This window comes from Papilio polytes, unplaced genomic scaffold (genome assembly GCF_000836215.1).
Source record: "Papilio polytes unplaced genomic scaffold, Ppol_1.0 DF820711.1, whole genome shotgun sequence".
In the NCBI taxonomy this organism is placed as follows: Eukaryota; Metazoa; Arthropoda; class Insecta; order Lepidoptera; family Papilionidae; genus Papilio; species Papilio polytes.
In genome coordinates this window covers 1027036-1049689 of record NW_013528493.1, presented here as the reverse complement: position 1 = coordinate 1049689, position 22654 = coordinate 1027036, and the positions used below count along the sequence as shown (strand labels likewise).

The following is a 22654-nucleotide window of genomic DNA, read 5'->3' as shown; positions in this document are numbered from 1 at the left end:
GAGCTGCGTATACGGGTTTCGCATCTTGCGGTAAGGCTGTGTGCACATTAGCGGACTGGGAGGCCGTAAATCACGGGGGATCAGGCGCTGGCTATCAGTGACGCAGACCGGCGTCAAATGTAAGCAATTATACGTCAGTGCGACCATCTGAGTCACTGCTCACGTTACGAGGGTTAACGTTGAAAATCATTTGACCACAAACTAACACGTGTTTAACGTTAATTCATAATCATGTCAGTGCATAAATGGTACAATATTTTGCAGTATAAAGTGTTGCCATTCAAAATGTATAGTAGCTAACTTTGTTGGTATATTTAATCTATGAGATGAAAGAGAGGTGTGTTACATGATTTCAACCCTAACCCTATTAAGATATCGTAGTATTCATAACATTTTAGAATTTATGTGATATGTATAATAGTATCTAACTTGGGAATAGTTTTTTAACAATTACAAGTGTTGATTTGTCATGCACAATATGTTACAAACGAACGTTCAAAAAATAGAAAAAATTTGTTAAATTAATTTAATTTTAGTTACCAATAAGTAATTAGCAAAAGTTTGCAATATATGTTTTTTTTTTTCTAAAACCTGTATTTTAACAATATGTTTGTTTCAAATGAGAATGGCTTTCAGGTAATAAAGTATGTACTTAGCAATTTAGCTGTTTATTTAATGTTTAGTGGAAATAGATTCAAAAATGAAACGGAACAGTGAACAGGTAAAGGCGGCGGGAGGGGAGGGATCTTCGTTAAGGTTTAATTAAATCGTCCTCGGCGGCCTCTCGCGCTTTAATTCCACCGTTATTAACGCTGTTAAAAAGTGAGTAGCCAGAACATAGAAAACCATTGAGTATCTGAAAAAAATATTAACATTTAAATTTCACTTAAATGTATGTATCTTAATGTTTTCGCCTCATAATAATACAAATATTTTGTTAACAAATGTTAGTTGAAGTTCTTGATTTGTGTTGATGATTTCATAATCCACACTCTTTATTTTTATTAACTAAAATAAATTCTTTATTCTTTATTTTTATTAACACGATATTATATTATAATAATATAATGTGTAATTCAAATAATCTGCCTACCCCCCCTCCTGAGTTTTGATGGTGTGTTGTACAGACCTATTTCTAGAAATTAAGTATATAAATATAGTGTAATTTAAGTAATAAATATAGTGGCTACTCTAAGAATTTCTTTATCGTAAGACGATTGCAAGTGGCCGCGGCGTTTCCGCAGAGAAACATTCGCGATAAGGCGCTTACTGAGCCTTCGCAGCCTCGTCTTATTCTCACAAAACAGTTTGGATTTTAATATTACACTCAAGTGTTGTTCCCAAAGACGTCCCTCGCTAAGTACTAATTTGTCTAAACTTAAAACGCTTTAAACGTTTCTACATTTCTGTAGGGGTTTTCATTAATTTTCTTGATATCTTCTCTTCGTTCCTAAAGCTTATTGATGTTATTGTAATAGCGCATTGTAATTATTCGGCAATTTTATATTTTAATTACCAAATATTTAGTTTTTAAGACATAACACTGCAAAGTCATGTTTTTAACCGACTTCCCAAATAAAAAGAAGGAGGTACTCAATTCGTCTTAATTTTTATTTCTAAGTTAAGATTAGTACATCATTTTATTAACTCATTTGGACAAAACATAAATAAGTACTTTAGAATTTTACCTTGTTATCGTCATCCGTTTGGGTGTTATTCAATTGGTTTGGGTTTTACTGAATGGCCTACTAGACGCATAGGCTACCAGACTATTTTATTATTGTACTAGCTTTCGCCTGCGACTCCGTCCGCGTGTAATAAAAAACAAAAGTACGTAGCAGACTATGCTACATCTATGCCAAAATTCATCGAGATCCCTTCTACAACTTCTTCCCAAATTCTAAGATACACCTATCGATCTCCATCCATCCTAAACTTCGCATTGAATGTTAGTAAGATTATGCGTTGCATACATAAAGTTTAACCCAGCTGAAATATTAGGTATTGAAGGTATGGTTTTAATTACATCAAAAACCTTCCTAACGCAATATTCGATTCCGACCAGCAAGTATTAAATTTTGTGTATTCAAATTGCGGAAAATGTTTTGACATTCAAAGCCTGTGCAAACAAAGCTGTCTATGTTCATATTTGTCGTATACTCGTAGGTAGTTAAAACTAGATATTCACATTTAGGACGACTCACCGTTTCCCTTTGATGGTTCGTAATGAATCGAAATGCATACTGTTGTAAATCAGATATGTTCAGGCTACCTGGAGGTACAACGTCACATTTGTTATTTACTATACAAACCTACTGAGCTTATTGCAGCATTCATTTGTTAAACGATCACTAACGAGATTGTTGTATGCATATTACTCATATAGTAATCTGTACTAAAAACCCACTTAGATTACAATTAACGCCTCAGTTATAATTTATAGCCTAGCCAAGACTATAAAAATCAGGGCCTGGGACTTTTACTAAATATATTAGTTCCATGTTTTTATATTTCCCATAGTTTTTATATTTCTAGTTGACTGTTGGCGGCTTAGTGGTCTAAGCACTTGAGTTGTAATGTACAGATCTTGGGTTCGAATCCCGCCATGTATTAATGTAATTTTCGATTTTTCGAAATTATTAAGTACATAATTTACCCGACGTTCCTACGGTGAAGGAAAACATCGTGATGCAACCAACACATATCGGTTAAAATGGACGGATGAAGAGACAAGTATGTGTGAAGACAACTAACCCGTACTTGGCCAGCGTTGTTGACTATGGCCTAGTCATCCGTAACTTTAGGGGAGGCTCCAAGCCCCTCAGAGGGGACAAATAGTGAGCTGGTGATGGTTTATATTTCTAGTCAGAGTATAATCATCTTGATGTTTATATGTTGATAGTTTTGTTACGATAGACGTTAGTGTCTGTCTAGACTTGATGTAATTTAGTAACGCAGAGAGCAAGCCCCCGAGGCTCACCCTAGCTGTTTTGTAAATATGTTAGATATACACATATTACAATTCTGTCTGTTCATACTTGCTTTTGATCATTCAAATGCAGACGTCACAAAAGACATTACCTCTGCATTGTAATTAATCCAATAAATTGGAAACTAGACGGAATGAACATACCATACGTCATAAAATATATTATCGTGGTCTGTACAAAAAACATGGTTTTTATTTCAGTTTCTTTTAATAAGATTAATAAAAAGGAAATAAATACGGGGTGATAAAGAATGATAATTGTAATTTGTTATTGTCATGTCTAAAATGATCTGGTAACACCTCAATGTATTAAATTAAATCAGGACATACGTAAGTATAAAAAAGTAAACAACAAAAACATGTTTTTCCAAAAGTGTGTACGTCTACAGGAGGTTTTATACAACTTTAGAAGTTTTAATTTGTATTGCCATGTGCGAACTGTCAATTTGTATTGCTGTCAATCCATAATTTTTTAAGTCATTAGATCGTACAACACGACAAAATTGTTTGACATCTTAGTAGAATATTCTGGATATGCTAGGTAACGTTTTGAAAAATTAATAAGTTCAAATTAATGGAAAGAGTTTTACTTTTTAATCTGTGAGTAATTTTATTTTGTTCAATGGCAATTATTTATGTCATGAAATGTCAAACGCCAGTGGGACTGTAATTCTGTCAACATTGCGTGGTTGGTTTGATGACTGATGTAATAGTGAATAACAGCGGTATGTTGATACATAATGTTTTATACCGTATTAACCGTAATTAATACTTCGAGACATGTACGAGGTAGTATGTCTAATGTCGGTTAAAAATACTTTGTGTAACTTTATTCTGTAAAATTCGTGCTGTGAACTTAAGTGCAATGGGTTCGTGATTTACTTCAATTAAACACGCAATTTAGAAAATATATATACACTACAATAACTATGGCAGGAGCAACCCTACCCGAAAGAGTAGCTCAAATATATTATACTTATGGTTTGTTCTGTTCGTCTTATCCTGTTACTGCGATAACCATCGCCATCTCCGTTGTTTTATTGTGCTGGTAAGAACCGTTTATTGTACTTTAATAAAGAGTTACTGTCATCAACGAGTCAGTTTTATATGCTATTCTGTTTACAGTTATCCGCTACTGAATGTGCCTTTACCAGGAAACATACCTACAGTGGTCAATTTACCTCTACATGACGATACTCAAAACCCAATTAACTGCCACAGTAAAAATTGTCACTATGCTGGTGAGAAATTAAAATAATTTTATAAACTATGTTTTATTAAATTTTCAATCTTATGTCCAAGCAAATAATGAATAAATTTAACAGGCACTAAATGAGTTATAGAATTTTTTCTTCAAAGAAATCCACACAATGCTTGTTTTAACAATACTTTTTCATACCCAGAGATAAATTAATTTATATTGTACATTATTTATTTTATAGACATGTTTCTTATGTATGTTATTTTTTAGATATTTTGGAAATAGGCCGTGTGCATAATGAGACGCAGAAACTACCTTACTTATGGACAAAAGACAAACCATTATTCTATGTACAGCAAATTATACTAAAAACAGGTAAGTAAACACTGTAACTAATTTGGATTAGGTAAAACAAAAAATTATTTTAAATATATTAACTAGTAAAATCTGCCTAATATTTTACCTTATTGGCAATTTCGTTTTATTATCAATTGGTACTGCTAAACATTGAGCTAAAAAGTCAAAAGTGAAAATGCAAATATATGTTATTTTTTTGTTGAGCAATTGTTACGCAAAATATTTCTTGAACGACACATAATAAGTAATTTTTGTAGGTGTCTCACCTTGGAATAATAATTTAAGAATGTGGGATGCATTTAGAGGTCCACTGCAAGAAGTATTTCGATTATTAGAAACAATTCGCAACCACGAAGATGTTGAAACGTAAGTATTTATTATATAAAAATTTGTTGATTATGTAGATAGTGTTTGTAGATTTATGCATATTAAATTAATTATTAATGATGAATTTGACAGCTGTACTGTTTTAAATCAAATTGTAGTTTCTGTATATTAATACAAATGTATGCCAGAGAAATCCTGCAGTAAAATGTATTTGTTGCTATTTTTTAATTAGATGTTAAGAGAGTTTGCAGCGCATGCAATGGTGATTCCTTTAATATGTTGTTTGTAATGTGTATTTTGTTTTATTATTTGTAGCGTAGCTTTTGTTACTGTAGTTAACATATCGATGGGTGAAAGGCTATTTGTTTTAAGCACCATTAGGTTATATGTTCGGGAAAGCCATTTAAAGTTTTTAGAAAAAAGCATAAAAACAAATTCTGACAATAATTTAAATTGAAAGATTTTCAGACGGGTTTTAGATAAAAATTACTATAATTCTGCATACTTCATTGTTTTTTAACGATGCAGAAAAAATCACCTATTCTGGATATATTACATGTAAGTCATAGCCTAAAATGGCGGTTGCAGCAAATAGCCTTTCACCCATCGATAATGTAGATATTAAAGAGGATATAGAACTATTAATATATGTAAGTCACATGTTATAGCATTATTTTGAGATATATATGAAAAACATATTCCAGAATAATTGTAGCTATAGCTTATGTAGATAAAGATTTTATATAACCCTATTTTATTAGACTCATTCATCCTATTTAAGTCTCTTAGACTTACAAATGAATGTGGTATAAAGTTAAACTTAGGAATAAATAGTGTAAAAGCAAAAATTGTACTAGTATTTGTTTATACTCTTTTTGTACCTAAATTTAATTTTATTCCGTGTTTATTTATAAAGCTGTAATACTTTGTATTTACTATCCCATTAAATTTTAGTTTCATTGAATTACAAAATTGACCGCTAGCTTGCCAAAATTCATTATTTTACTTACCAAATGTGTTTTATGTAGTTGCCTTAGCAATATATCTGCTGTGCTGTAAAAATGTAGCGAATGTTTTTTTTTTAAATATAGTATGCATGCTATTAATATTATAATTCTTAATAGTTTTTATCTATTTTAGATTCACTTACTATTATGTTTTTATATGATTATCCAGAAGTCTGACTTCATTATTCAATTTCGTTCTGTTTCTTATCTAATTCTATACCTAAACTGTTTTGAAATTGATAGCAGTAAGAAATAATGTCAATAATTCTAATGTAAATATGATTAACACTTTTAACAAACAATAAATGTCAGGATGTTATCTAAATATTCTGTGTGTGTGTTAATTTCACAGCAAAGGTTCTCTGTTACAACATTGCTATCAAATTGAAGGAATAAAACGACGTGAGAGTAAAGCAAGCATGGAACGAGTAATGCCAGAATACAGCTGTTTGTTGCTATCACCTGCTAATTTATGGCAACAAAATCTACAAACATTTTCACTTGATGCTAATATAATCAACACTATATACAATTATCAGGTAATATTTTTAGTAAGATTTCTAATTTTTATGCAGTATATTGGTAGTAAAGGAACATAGTAGTGCATCACAATATTGGTCTCCCTGTCATTTGTATTAAAAATCAGAGATAACTATATATTTCTCGGTGTCTATTGCCTACTAGTTTGGGCCTACATTGTGGTTGATAAAATTAGTTACACTTTTTGCTTGCATTATAATTTTTATTAAGACGAGAATTTCGAAGTTCATTAAGTACTTAATAAAAATTCATATTATATTTAGCACTTGTAGATTTACGCAAAAAATGGTAATATTCGTATTGCGTATTGCACAAGGTCTTGACGTAGTTGTTTTTACAGAATAAACTCATACAATTAGCATTCTGAGTACCAAGATCGACACGTTAAAAAAAATAATTCACGGTCAAGACTATTATGTATTTATGAACTTATTTAATCATAAAGGAAGTGTAAACAAAAACAAAATGCTTAGAATTATTTTTATTGTTATAGTATAAACACTACACATTGTTTTTTCTTGAATTCTGAGATTTAGAGTATGAGTGATGTATCTGTTTATTCAAGGTAAAATATTCAATAGTGTTATAATAATTTTTATATACGTTGATTAATTTTACTCGTGTCAGTATAAAATGTTTATTCTTTTAATTTTATTGTTTTACAGAATCTCCAAAAAGGTAAAACATCGATCGCTGAAATGGCTTTTGGTATGCACCTCCGAGATACTGGCGTCAAACGATATCCCTTAAGAACCCGCCCTCGCGTGTTACAGTACGCTGTTACAATATTCTATCAAGAAGCTAGTGAAAGGTCAGTATAATGATTAACATTTTTCATACATTCATATCTATCTATCCATAGACTAACTAGTGACGCAGCGACTTGAAGTAGACTTTGACTTCCGATAGTAAATGTCTCCAATTATCTCGATACCGCTCCATTTAGACGTGGACTTTGAACTATCATGAAATAGAATTCGAAAATAAATCTGATTTAATTTGAAAATAGTTTATAATATTTTGTAGGGTATATTCTTATTACAATCGTTGTTTTGCTGTTATATTTCTATCATACAAATATAAAATAAGGACATTTGTATGTTAAAATAAATATGTTTTACAAATCATACCAAAAATAACAAATAGGTACAAATAAATTTAGTATTCCATTAGAAATAGAAATAAAAACGATGTTACATTTTTTTTTGTAATATAATTTTAAGATAAACAGTCACTTATTCTTATTATAATTTTAAATATATACGCGCTCGCAAAGGCACCTTCGTCTGCGGTACGGTCGCTTGAATAAGAAATTTTTTTTAAATACTCTTTGTATTTCAGGTTTATCAATTCGTTGACTCATAAACTTAAAGAATTATATCCGTTGTATCAAGATTCAGCGCCGATAAGTGGCAATGAAGTAACCATAATATACTACCCGGGACAATTCAATTACCGCGAACCTATACCACTATTGATTACATTTTTCGGATTGTTTCTTTACGTGTATTTCTCAGTAAGGAAAATAGAATTTATCCGATCAAAGTTTGGCTTGGCAGCGTGCGCCGTGGTTACTGTAGTCGGCAGTTTGTCCATGTCTATAGGAATATGTTTTTACTTTGGTTTTTCATTGAGCCTACAAGGCAAAGAAATCTTCCCATACTTAGTGATTATCGTTGGCCTAGAGAATATTCTTGTTCTAACAAAAAGTGTGACGTCAACCGACTCGCGACTGGATGTTAAAATTCGACTCGCACAAGGTCTCAGTAAAGAAGGCTGGTCGATCACTAAAAATTTACTCACTGAAATAACAATACTCACAGTCAGTTTCTTCACCTTCGTACCATTTATACAGGAGTTCTCTATATTCATGATTGTCAGTCTCATATCTGATTACTTCATACAAATGGTGTTTTTTGCGACGATTCTGGGCATTGATGTACGTCGTATGGAATGTTTCCCGGAGAGAAACAACAAGTTACATTTAAAGGAATACTTCAACTCTAATAACGTTTTGAATTGGCGATTCAATGATGGTTATAAAGAAGAGAACATTACGCCGCAGAAGATAAAAAAGTCCAAATCTCATCCGAGGTTAAATGGATTAGCGCATAACAGTCCGACCGATGTTGTTGCTAAACGTAATTCAAACGCGAGTATACAAGATCATAGAGTGCCGAAAAGGATACGTTTAGTAAATATGTGGGCTCGGACACGATTCTTCCAACGCGCATTCATGGTTTGGATGTTAGTGTGGATATCGATGATCGTCTACAATTCTGGCATTGTTGATTATTTTATAACAACTGAAAAAGACATTGATAGCGCGAGACACGATTATGAAAGAAATAAAGCGAAACAAGCAGTTTATATGACATACAATGAAAGTGATCGACGTCCTTTAGTGTTCGCTACTATGATAGACACAGAAGAAGTTGGTAAAACTATCGATACAAATGATACAATCTTTTTGAAGCATTCACAACATTCACGCCCCTGGTCGAGGTAAGTTAGTATCCAGTATTTTTAGTCTAATTTATTATTAATATAAATACTCCGTAATATAATTTAAAGTAAAACTAATGAAATAACAACTCTTTTTCAACCATATAATACATGTCCAAAGGAAATATTTATAATTAGAAAACAATTATACGTACGTATTTAGTTTACATAAACAGACTAATTACTGCAAAAAACACAAGTTCTAACCTTGACATTATATTACAAAGAGAGAAAAAACCCGCACACGTGTGTTTTATGACAACTTAGATAAGGTTTACATTATCCGAAATACTTTAAATGGCAACATAACAATTCACTCACTGATACTGTCGGCCACTTAACGTTTATCACTTGCATGATTCATTGTCGTCTGTAGGAAGTCTTATTATAACTGTTGATTTTATTTTATACCAAACGATGCCTAGATTCGTTAACTAACGTTTAACTTATGCATAATTCAGTAGTTACGACTCGCAATTCATTTCCATAACCGTCATTAAAGTATAACAACTACTAATTAGTAACAACTAAAATTAATTATTAAATACTTTTTTTTAGTAAATCTATCTATTGTTCAAAAATGAATACATAATTGATTGTAATCTTAACTTATTGTATGTTATTTTTTTGTACTTGTTATTAAGTTGTTTTATGTAACAAAGTTTATTATTTGCCTACTGTATGTAATCAATGTTTAATGGATTATTTTGTTATAACAATTATTGTTCTTTTACGTTAACAACGTGTTACAAATAAACTCTAATAACAGAATAATAATTGTATGTGAGAAATCTGTTTTAATATTTTCTAGTACTACTCTTTTGACGTATAGTTTTAATTACTTTGTCAATTATTTTCTTGTAAGAGATAAGGCTACAAGATACTGTGATTATGCGAAATATGTTTCCGTTTTATTATCAAGTCTCAATACTCCTTATGTTAGAAAAATTTGGTATTCATCAAAACATTGTAGATATTTGATAGGTAAGATTTCAATTATTGCAAAAAAATCTTTTAATTAATAATGTAAAAAATATAAAATATGTAAAACTGATATAAAAACAATAAATAATTCATATAGTGTGTGTTATGTGACTTTATAAGTATTACATGTACTTTTTTAAATTTTCCAGACTATCAGCATCGCATTGGTCAGCGATACTGTCACAGTACAATGAGACAGTGGCGGGAAGGTACGCGGTAATCTTGCCCCCAACGCTACTGAGCCATCGAGTGAGCCCCGAACTGGCGACGGGGCTTCGCCACCCAGACGAACGGGAGCCCCCGCCGCTCCGATGGCAAGCTTTAGCCGCCGCCTTAGACCCCATAGATATATTACCTGGTATATTTTTGCAATATTTATTATATTTATAACTAGCTTTCGCCCGCAACTCCTTTTGCGCTTAAATAAATAAAAAAGTGGTAAATAGCCTATGTGTTCTTTCAGACTATCCTCTACATCTATGACAATTTTCACCGAGATCCGCTCAGCAGTTTAGACTACATTCTATCAAACATCCATCCATCCATTATTAATGTGAAAATTTTGATGGATAGATGGAAAGATATTTCTTAAGAGTTTGTAGCCTAAACTACTTAACGCCTCTCGACTAAATTTAGCATAAATGTAGAGCATAGTCTGGAATAACATGTAGGCTACATACTTGTGTTTTTTTAATTCTATGAGCACGGAGTCTCTGGCGAAAACTAATTAAATTAGTAGGAGTCCTTGCGTGTACAATACGCTGTCTTTCGCACGGGTGCTCTCTCTCTCTCTCTCTCTCACCCGTTATTTTTTAGTCGCTCACAGCTCACCGCATAATTAGGACACGTTCCCTAAAATTATATTTAGGGCTTGTCGCACCAAATTGTAAATTGTCTGATAATAATCCAATATGTAAAATATGTGAAGGGAATATCGGATTTTGTTTCCTTATCTGACAGTGACGTCATTTTTAAGCTATCTAAGCCTTTATCAGCCTGTGTTGGGACAGGCCCTTATGCTTAAAAGTAGTAGAAATTATTGTAAATACCAATGCTTCGCGTTTAGTTGTTTTAAGTAAATGAAACAGTTGATGAAACGGTAGATGTCTCTGATAATCTACACTGAGTGACTTAACGACTTTGGGAGCGGTAGTCAATGTTATTTTTTCATATTGCATCTGCCATCGAAATAATTTAAAAGAAACTGCTGATTAATTTTATACATTTTTGTTTCTCTTTATTTAACATATATTATTTTTCTTTTTATAGATTTCGAGCCAGCGGAAACAAAAAGTCAGGCGTACCAATGGGGTAAGGCGACGGATTTGCCTATCTACCCTACAACGCCTATGGAAATCTTACTTCTTGCTATATTGTGTACTATAAGCGTCGCTGTTATCGCTTACATGATGGTTGTATTATACAGGTAAATATTAAATAGATTTTACATACAAATTTATAAAATAACTAGTAGTCGCTCGCGACTTCGTCCGCTGGAAATTAAAAAAATGTAAAGAAATATAGCCTATGTTATTTACTGATAACGTAGCTTTTTAATGATGACAGAATTGAAATCGGCTCATTCGTTTTTGAGTTATTTTTGTATATATAAAAATACAAATCTTTCCTTTTTATAATATTACTATACTTGTAGAATAGTCATTTTGTCTCCTAAAAATTCTAAGCTTAGAACATTGATTTCAGATGTGTATGTTCTCGACATTACGCTGAATGGAGAGCATCTTGGAACGAAGATGAGGAGTATAGGAAAATTATTGCTAAACAACCGGCTGTACAGGTAATACATTAAAAATACTTTTGTTTTTATTTGTTATTTAGGATGTCAGCAATCACAGCATGTTTTTGAATGTTTTTTTTTTATTTAAAAGCCTTACACTTAGAACACGTTATAGGCTATTTATTATCACGCTATTAAAGTTCGGAGGTAAGTAAATAAAAAAAAGTGTGATAAAGGAATAAAACTCTAAGCCGCAAGCAGCAAAGAAATTTGATTGCCGTGATAACGGTAATTGTTAGTCAATGACAAAGGCCTTTGTTGTCATTTGTACATTAGGAATTTTCAGTTTTTATAATTCCATGCGGTTAAAGCCACACGGGGAAAAGTCAGTGCATTGTATGTACAGTAGATAGACGAGCTGTTCATCATATTTCTCCTTATCCTACTCCCGTAGGGTCGGCGCAACAAGTTTTTTGTCCTCCATATAACTCTATCATACGTCATCTCAGTCATCACTTTCTTTTTGATCATGTCACCTTTCACGCAATCCATCCATCTCTTTCTACCTCTACCTCTACCGGTGTACCTCCACACTCATAACTAACGACTTTCTTGTGCGATGCCATTCATCCTTCCTCATAACATGCCCATACCACGCCAACATTTTACTCCTTAATTTCTCTACTACAATATACTCATTTCGTATCTTATCCATTCATGTTATATAATATGACTTAATTATTTTTACAGTTGGTAATGGAAGCGGTGCCTCTGGTGGTTGCTGGTCACAGTCAGGAGGTGGAATGTCTGGTGACGGACGGTGACACCGTCGTCAGTTCTTGTCTGCAGAGCAACATCAAAGTGTGGGACTCTCATAATGGCGAGATCATCACGAACATCGACCGCAATGCGTATGTAAAAACTACAATACATTTTTAAAACATAAGGTGAAAGAGACGATGGGGATATAAACCAGAAAGTAGATGAATGTAGATGGCTATAAAGGAAGAGGAAGATCGTAGAAAGTATGGATGGATTGGGTGAAAGAGGATATGCTTAAGAAAGGAGTGGATTCGGATATGACGGCTGATAGAGATGTATGGAAGAGCAGCATATACTGTGCCGACCCTCCGTAGGGATAAGGGCAGGATGAAGGTGATAAGCAAGCGGTCACCTAAATTCGCCGAAATGACGAAGCGACCGTTGTTAACTACTCAGTGATGTGTTAATCGACGGAGGAATAAACTTAAGGAGGATATTTCTCCTTCCTTCCTTCCTAATTTTAGATGTAGCAGGATGTGGAGGGAGAGCATTGAAGCACCAAAATATTTTTACCATTTGAATCACTTATTCAACAAAAAACCTAGCTGAGTATAGTTGAACCACTATTATATGATATCGGAACTTGTTCGCTATGTAATCTTTATTCTTTGTTTTTGACATTTTGTGAGTTGTACATTTAATATAGTTGAAACATAAAATTCATGTCTTATCATTTACAGGTTTTTCAAATTACAAAAGGAACTACATGAAAAGACAAATCTAAAAAAAACTACACCGAATGGAGCTTCTTATGATATTTTACAAGGTATTTTATAAACATTATTTTTATTTAATTATTATTAGGACTGTCAACCACTCTGGCCCTGTAATTGGCGCTGGCGCTTTCACATAAATCTTTGAATTTCTCAGATATGTGCATTTGCACATTTTCCTTCTTTGTAGATAAATGTAAATTAGAAATTAAAAAAAAATCAAAATCATTGGTAGTTGGCGGAGATTTAACCCAGGACCTGGAATACAAGTAAATGTGACCTATGAACGACGCTCGATTTTTTTTTTGGAACTAGATTTTACCCGCGTCTCCTCCGCGTGGAATTAAAAAATAAAATAGCCTGTGTGCTCTTCCATACTATCCTCTACATCTATGCCAAATTTCATCGAGATCCGTTCAGCAGTTCAGGCTAAAAACTTTAACAAACATCCATCCATACAGACATCCATCTATCGCATTTATAATAGTAAGATAAATTTATATATATATGTGTGTTAAATTATAATGATTAATATTCCAGTGACTCCGAAGCCTGATAACAAAGCGCCGAAAACTAATGATGTAAGTTTGATGTTAATAATGGCGCTCGCAATACCTGCTTCTCTTCACTGTCACTTGCTGTTAGTACATCAATATCTTGTCCATCGCTTTGAAAACTGTAAACAGAGGCGGATTATCCTAAAAGCATGATAAACAACGCTTTTTTGACGAGAAAAAAATGTCTATGATACTTATTTTGCATGGGAAAAAACCAATTTATTGTTTCAGTAAGAAATTTGTCTATGCCTTGGATAATCCGTCGCTATTTATAAAAATCTTAACTTACACAATACTATATGCATGTCAAGACCATTTGTGGACTTCTTAAGTTTTTAATTGGACTAGATGTATTATTGAACTATTTATTAGCTGTACCTTTATAATATGGCAACACTTGTTGCTACATTTAAATCCCGTTCTTTGTGTTTTCGGACCTTTTTGCACAATATTAGGTATGTTTTTTACACATATACCTATGTGCAGATAATTTGTTGGTTTTCAGAATATTCCACGACTTAAAGGTGGGTTGAGTAATCATCTAAGTGGATTACGGTTCCGAGCTACAAGCGGAGAGTCGCCTTCGCACGTGTCGGCTGCAGAGACAACTAAATACAACTTCGCTAAATGCTACAAGTAAGAAAAGATTTTTATTAACTTTTATAATATTTTTATAAAAAACTACATATCTTTAATGTATTAGAATTGCAGATACAGATAAAAATAGGTTTAAAACCAAATACTTTTCAGTCCGATTTTTTTAGTTTTTAAACTAGGCGTACTAAGTCAGCAGATGTTTTTAAAAAGTTAATTCAAAATTTGTAACTTAATTTGTGGTTATAGTAATAAATAGTATTTTTTAATGTATAATTATTGTTTTAATTTCCAGAGATCTTTACTACAATCGTCGAGAAGAATATTGCGAGACGAAAGAAAACGTCGACACAAACAATTTAAGTGTGAACAAAAGTGATTTGAGTGTTAAAGATAGTGATGTGAATGAAAGTATTTTTGTTTTCAACTCTAGTGCTGAAAGTTCAAACGTCTTAAGAAATAGGCATGAAAATAAACAAACCAGACGAACTAGTAGTGATGCGGGTCCAATAACTGAGGATGATTGTAAAAACAGAGCGTTCAGTGAATCTCCAGTGTGGTGTATTGACTTTTGTAATGACCTCATTATATTAGGTTGTGCGGATGGAAGACTTGAATTCTGGGAAGCCAGTTCTGGTAAATTAATGGTAAGCGCCTTTGTAAATTACATTAATTTAAAACAAAAATGTTTTGGATTTGCACAGTTTGAATAATTTTACCCACCAATCTCGTTAATCACAAAAGATCAAAGCATGGATGCATGGATACAAAAAAACATGCAATTTAAATATTTTTAATAATAATGATTCATTTCGTTGTCATGACTAACATCTTCGAAATCGTCTCAATAATTACTAGTATTATAAATGCGATTGTTTTAATGGATGAATGGATGTTTGTAGCCTAAACGGCTGAACGGATTTCATTGAAATTTCGTATAGTGTAGTGGATAGTCTGGAAGAACAAATAGGCAACTCACTTTCTTTTTTTTAATATTTATCTATGTTCAGTGTATATGGTGCGGGTCAGAGAGTAAAAGTGGGTGGGGCGGTGTGACGCACGTGCGTGCGCTAAGCGGCGGTCGGCGAGTATGCGCCGCCTCTCTCAGCGGTCATCTCACGTTACTGCGACTCGACGCTTACAATGTTACCTCCGGTGCTCACGTCGATTGGAGATTCAGCACCGCGTATAGAAGAAGTAAGTTCATTGTGTGATTTTATCATTATACTAGTTGTTCCCGTGCGACTTCATCCTCATAAAATTATGAAAATGTTTTATTGTTTACATTTTTCAAATTGTTAAAATGATATGACGTGATGACAAACTATGGCCACCTTGCTTCTTTAATGTTGGCAGCTTGTTTATGGTCCTTTTCCAACATGAAGGTTTTTTCCAATTTATTTATCCCCCAAGTTTAATAGCGTAAAAATATATAATCTAAAGCGTGTCGTAAGTGTAGGGTTTTTTATTATAGAAGTTATTATTCAAAAATATGCTGTGATTGCTGACATCCTACGCCACTATGTAGTGTGTGTTTACGCTTTATTACATTAGTATAATTTTAATATGCAAAGAGATAGAATAATATATAGACTGGACCAAGTTGGCACTTCACTTGAAATATTATTCACACAATCTCCCTGACGTTTTCTATTGATGGCCTCAAAACCACATGTCAATATAGTTATTTCTATATATTTTTTTAACACTGTTTAGTTTATTTATAACAAAAGATGGAGTTGTTATGATTTTGTAAATGTTTTATTACATATTAATACCCTTGTACTGTCCTTTCAGAGAGTATCATACCGGTGTAAAATTTCTGTTCACAATGTCTAGTTTATATGTTTCTTAAATGTTTTTGTTGTAATGACGTGATCATTGTTGTGAAGTATTCTGTGTGTATTTAAAGTCTTTGTTGTGAAGTATTCTGTGTGTATTTAAAGTCATTATTGTGTGTTATTCCAGCTCACAAGCGCACCGGGTCAGCGGATTCGATGCGAAGTACGCGTGGCATTGACTACGACGAAGGCCGCGCTAGGATGAGTTTCTCATATGAAACGGATTACAGTGATGGTGAAGGTATGAATTGCGTTTTTTATTACCACACAATTGGCTAGCACAGTAGCTTGTACGCGTTAAATTGTAAACTTACGAATTCTGGAATCTCCCACATGTTCGCATGTCTTATATTAGGACCGACGCTAGAGTAGGGCGCGTTTGGACGACCGCCCAGAGCGCTTGTCATAAGAGTCAGATTAGTCAGTCTCATATAAACCTAAAAGACGTGGATATCTTAAGTGGAGGCCTTTGTACAAAGACAAACTGTAGATTAGGGTTAACAGTCACCAGTCAAAATTATTTCTTTATCAAACATTAATGTAAGTAACTGTTAAGAACAAAAAAGACTATAAAAATCTTCAGCAAAGGTTAATAATAATTTACATATATGCTTGAGCTAGCACGATATCAGAATGACTATTAGTTGAGATGACATGTGGGCGGCCCTGGGAAAGTCGGATTCAGGAACACATTCACAATACTCCTCAGTCAGGATATCATCGATCTATCAACCTTATATCCTTCAAACATGTTCTCGCAACGATCCCTATTTTCAGAATAATCTAAGTTCTCTAAAAAGTCGCTTGGCGGCGCTCGTGTTCTAATTATGACTTAAAATCAAATTGATTTCTTCTTCTGATTGCGACATATTTTTTTACCTATTTAATGTCATATGTTTTACATGATTTATATACAAATAATATTATTATTATAACCTTAAAGCGGCGCCGCAGAAATTTCGCTCAGGGCCGTTGTACAGCTAAGACTGGAATCCGACATTCTAGCAGTGAGGGGAAATATCGCTATACAAGCTACATAAACCTACCTTCCGTGAGAAGAAATATGTATGAGAAGTCAATACAGTTGAACAGTTTGGTTGAATATGTTTTATTTTTACAGAAGTAGTGTGTATTCGTATTGCGCACTGTAGACCTCACCAGCAGCCAGTAACGGAGATGCATTCTGAAGGTGGTCGCATAATGACGGGCGCACAGGACCACGTTGTGAAGGTAAGATACTTCACTCAGAAGACTATTAAAGGAAAGAATATATAAATAAAAACTCCTCCTTTTCTATGTGCTTTGTTTCCCCATGCTTGAGATTCGCTACTCCACTTCTCGTTCTCTTAATCATCTCTTATAGGGAATATATTGTATTAACGTAATTAATTTAACACTTAGGCCACTGTCTCCCGCCAGAAATGCGCGCTATTCGAATATGTCAAAATGAGGGAATGTATATGCCTATGTGTTGTCCGATCTCTTCTTTACAATCGGTACCTACTAATTAAAAATATATTACTGTTATGCTTATAAAATATATGTATTCGATAATTCCAGGTGTTTTCGAGTAATGAACTGAGCCCGTTGTTCACACTGCACGGTCACTGCGGCCCTATAACTAGTTGCTTCATCGACCACGCCACGCCCACTATCGCCGGCAGCGGATCGCAAGATGGATTGTTGTGTGTGTGGGATTTACATACGGGTTGGTATCTACTATCTATAATAATGCAATAAGGCGTAAACACACCTCTTTAACATGTTCGCAGTGCAGGGCCGGCTCGCCCAATGCAATACCACGACCACACAGAAGACAGGCGTGAAGTGGGAGAAATTCCGCGTACACTCTAATGAGTGTGGTGTCGGGGGCCAACTTTAGTCCCTTTTCCTTCCCAACCTATTTTTTGTAAGAAAAGGATGGGAAAGAAACGTGGATTTGACGGTGGCGGTGACGCATAGGAAGAGGAAACATCCTCTTTATATGCGTCTCCTCCGTCGATTGAGGATATAACAATGTATCCGCTATTCCGGATGTCTCTAGGCAGCGGTCGCTTCGCCAGTTTAGCGAAATCTGGTGGCCGCTTACTCGTTTGTCACCTTATGATATAAAAACGCTTTAGGCGACATATTTTCAAGTTATTAAACTTAGGGGGTAAATAAATTGAATAAAACCATCATGCGCGAGAGAGATAAAACTACAAGCCAATAGCAGCCAAGAAGCAAGATTGCTATGGCAATCGATAGTCAAAAGCAAAATCCTTTGTTGTCATTTGAATTTTGGCATTTGAATTAAGATAATCATCACATTATTAATATTTCATCGACCATTTAGTAGATTTTTATTTACTTATGTTAATATTAATATTGTGTACATTGCGGGTTTTCTTAATGTACAAACTGTGTACTGCATACAGGTGCGTGCTTGTACAGCATGCAGGCGCACGACGGCGCGGTGACGTCACTCGCGTACACCGCCTCGTACGTGGTATCTGCGGGCGCGGACGAACGTCTCTGCATATGGGATAGATTCCAAGGTCATATGCTCAACTCCATACATATCGTGAGTTATGTTTTAATACTTTCTAATAACTTATTTTTACAATAGGCAATATGCATATGACGCCAAATTGTACCAAACTTTTTTTAAGTATACTTTATTAGTTTAAAAACAGTCCTGCGAAATTTTTTTTAAATATAATGTGATTTAGTGGAAAAATTTAATCATTAAAAAGTGTCTTAATTAATGAATAGAATTATTAATTATCACTTATTTGTACCAGGAATAATACAAATGAATCGATTTTTGTCTTTTACCTTGAGAAACTTTGTTGTTTTTTACGTCGAAGTGACATCTGAGCGTATGTAATGAATGGAATAGACGATTGACGTCAATTGTCTATTCAATTCTTGCACCATTAAAAAGCCACCAAGTAAAATAACCTATTTATTTTAATTTCACGCGGGCGAAGTCGAGTGCAACAGTTTATTATCTTACTAATAGTATAAATGCCTGGATGTTTATTAGAGTTTGTAGCCTAAGCGGCTGAATGGATCTGGATGAAATTTGGCATAGACATAGAGGATAGTGTGGAAGAACACATAGGCTACTCGATTTTAATTCTTTTATTTCGACGCGGTCGGAGTCGTGGGCGAAAGTTAGTATTTTTATAATTAACATGTTTCCAGGGTCTGAACTACATGAGTCGGATGTTACCTCTAACACACACGATGCTGGTGATGGGTGACCGCAGTGGTCTTACTGTCTACGACCTCAGCAGCGGAGATGTTATACGAAGGGTATTATTAGGTAAAATCATTTCTATTACTTTAAAACTTAGTATATTTGATCGCCATAATGGAGCATATTGTGAGATTGCAATTGCGATCTTTAGATCGATTAAATTTGAACCAAATTGATTTCAAATGTCAATCAAAATAATGCGGATAAAAGTGGTTCAAAATCATTAATGGATTTCGACGGTTAGAGGCTACTTAAGTAACCTATTATATTACTTTTAGTGTGTCTATGTAGGGGACATCTCTTTCTTTCCCTGGTGTGATAAATCTAAAGACTGTTTTCTTAAGTAATAAAATCTGCGCATGTTTTTTTTTTAATAAATATTGCGTGTATTTTTTTTTTCAGGACAGAGCGATGGCTGCATATTTGTTCGACAAATATTACCACTCAAAGACGCTATAGTATGCGATTACGCGAACCAATTGAGAATAGTTCGCTTCCCTCTCGTTTCTAAGCTTTCTAACAATAAGAATGAATGATTCCATAAAGTCAATTATTAACTTTAAAGGTAATCGCTCAATAGAACTACCTGGCAATCGCTCTTTTTATCTCTAACTCACTCACTCGTTGATAGGCTTAACTTATATTCCACGCGTGAAAGCCTTGCTTAAAACACTACAAATTGTCCATAGGTGGATTTAATGTGCGATAACCTTAAAATATATTGGATTTTTGAATTTTGATATTAAATTATGCTAGAAGCTAAACTTCCTGGTACTATAAAGTGCTTTATTGTAATCTATGTACAAAAAAACTTAAATTATATTATATGATTTTAATATAGCTTTTCATATATATTTGTACATGAAACATGTAATGGCATAACATGTTTAAATTATCTAACGTGATATCACAAGTTATATGTCAATGAAGAGAATATTTTTGTATTTTATTGGAGTTCTAAAAGCGGTCTGACATCGACGGTATTTATTCTATATAAGTGAGAAATTACTTGTTAGATTTCTATTAAATGTTACCATTATCTTATATATAAATTTAAATTCTAACGAAAACGCTGGATCGAAGAATAAATGCCTTACTTAGTAGTCGTTAACTTCCACCTTTGTGGCTTCCAAAATCGTCCATTTTAATATTTAGATCTTTATTAAATTGCCTCAAATCCTGTCTGTGAAAAATACTTTTGATTCCTGTAGATCTATGTTAGATCTACAACTTTAACCAATCACTTAGTTTTTAGAAATCACTAACACACACGGGTATATGGAAGCAGTCTTCTCGTAATGTTTTATACAAGTCACCGGACGTTCGTGAACACCGCCCATTTTTAATTTGCCTAGACATTGTGAAGTATCGCTAAATATATAACAGCCTATATCGTTAGAATGAATCTTTAGTGTCGAAAATATATAACATTAAGAATTAATTCGTTTTGATTTGCAATTCACTGTTTACAACTTTTTTTAAGCAAATTACAAACAAACGACTTTCTCGATCGATCGGTGATATTACAATCTAATGCCTACTTTAGCATCACAAGAAACGGTATGACATAGTTGGACAAACAACTCGCAAATCCTATTTATCTTAACTTACACTCGCTTTAATTGATTGTCAACCAGGGATATAAAACCAAAAAGGGTTTAATTGATTTTTTTAGATGTAGTTTTAAAGGCAGCCTTGAGCATTAAATCAATTTTAAACTCAAAATACATTTTTCTTATAAGATTTCTATCGTTTATGTTCTATGATTAAAAAGGTTAACATATGAATGCTTCCATTTACAATTTTAGATAACCGATGGATTTTAGGTTTTATACCCCTGTATTTTATGTGACCCCTAGGTTCGTGATAATATAAGATAAAATGTGGTAAATTTATTTATTTTATTCTTAAAAGTATTATGTGTGCAAAGATACCATGCTTTAAATTTTATTCCTGATATTTCTAATACCTCCTCGCTATTATTTGTATCTTTTTGAACCGTGCTTTTTACCTTTCGAATCACAAATGTTGCTATATCTCTAAGTATATAAGAGGAAATATCTTCTGTTAAAAACCCCCAATTTGCACATGATTCGTGGATTCATTTTAATTTTGGATCCTGAATACAATATATTTTGCTTATAACTATGAGATTTTTGAATTGTTGCTTTACAAAATATACATTAAATGTAATGTGTTAATCATCACAGCTTTTAATATATATTTTTTTAGTTCAGAAATAGCTTCACATTAAGTACATATATTAAAGTAAATTTAAAACACGGTAACAAATTGGCAAGCATCATTAAATTACCACAAAGTAACGTTAAATTATTTCATTAGGTAATGTAAGGAGTTATTTATTTTAATAGTTATTAATGTTATGTAATCAATTGTCCTATGAATTTTTCCAAACATCCATTCCTATATCCTTTCAGATTCCATTTCAACACCTTTGTAAATATTTATACTTTTTAATAAAAATGTTTTGTTAAAGTTGTCTTTTATTGTAGCTAAAGCTAATGTATTACTTTAAAAGTATGTACAAATCCTCGAAGAAAAACGGTACAATGATGAATTTTGTATTCAATATAATAAATTTGATCAGAAAAATGAAATATTTATATTAATGTATTAACTATAGTTTGTCTAAACAAGATAGATTAGTTTGATAAATGACGCATATGAAATATCGAATTCAATTTTTATGAAGGCAAATGCCATACTTAATAGACAGGTATCATAGCGACGAAACAAACACGCATAGCGAACAATTTTGAACTATCGACATTCGGTTTAAAGAATTATCGAACTCAACTAAAATTATTATTTTCTTATTAACTAATTTATAGGACAATTCTAGTATTGATTATAGTGTAGAGAATTTATCGATGACAGAAATAATAGCGAAATCCAAATTGATTACGTACGGCTGTAGTTATAAACATTTATTTACTCTCATTATTTGTTATGGTCATTATTAATTTGAGAAAACAGTGTTTTTTTTAATTCACAAGTTATAACTATAAATCTATCGATTCCAACTTCTATAAGAATAAAAATCTAAAATCGATAAGATTCATGACTGATTTTACACAACCCATACCTACTAAATTTAAAGTGAATTTTCAAACTAATCTAAATTATTTAGGGCCTGTCCCACCGGTGGTAGATAGAGGCCCTGATAGTGTAAATATGACGTCACGTCAGATAAAATACAAAATTTCTGTCCCAC

The 22654-nt window shown here is 33.1% G+C and overlaps 1 protein-coding gene across 1 annotated transcript; it reads left to right on the top strand.

The window, feature by feature from the left end:
- Positions 1 to 3660: 3660 nt before the first annotated feature.
- On the top strand, positions 3661 to 21868 carry LOC106110262 (sterol regulatory element-binding protein cleavage-activating protein). The gene is made up of 22 exons (XM_013292023.1): positions 3661 to 4037; positions 4115 to 4230; positions 4461 to 4565; positions 4805 to 4913; positions 6234 to 6420; positions 7087 to 7232; positions 7763 to 8926; positions 10060 to 10268; positions 11180 to 11336; positions 11615 to 11708; positions 12399 to 12559; positions 13151 to 13236; positions 13724 to 13764; positions 14246 to 14376; positions 14630 to 14981; positions 15345 to 15531; positions 16303 to 16416; positions 17296 to 17405; positions 17736 to 17883; positions 18593 to 18738; positions 19365 to 19485; positions 19822 to 21868. Exons 1-22 carry the CDS (start codon positions 3919 to 3921, stop codon positions 19953 to 19955), a joined length of 4137 nt encoding a protein of 1378 aa, XP_013147477.1. The 5' UTR covers positions 3661 to 3918; the 3' UTR covers positions 19956 to 21868.
- Positions 21869 to 22654: the final 786 nt, after the last annotated feature.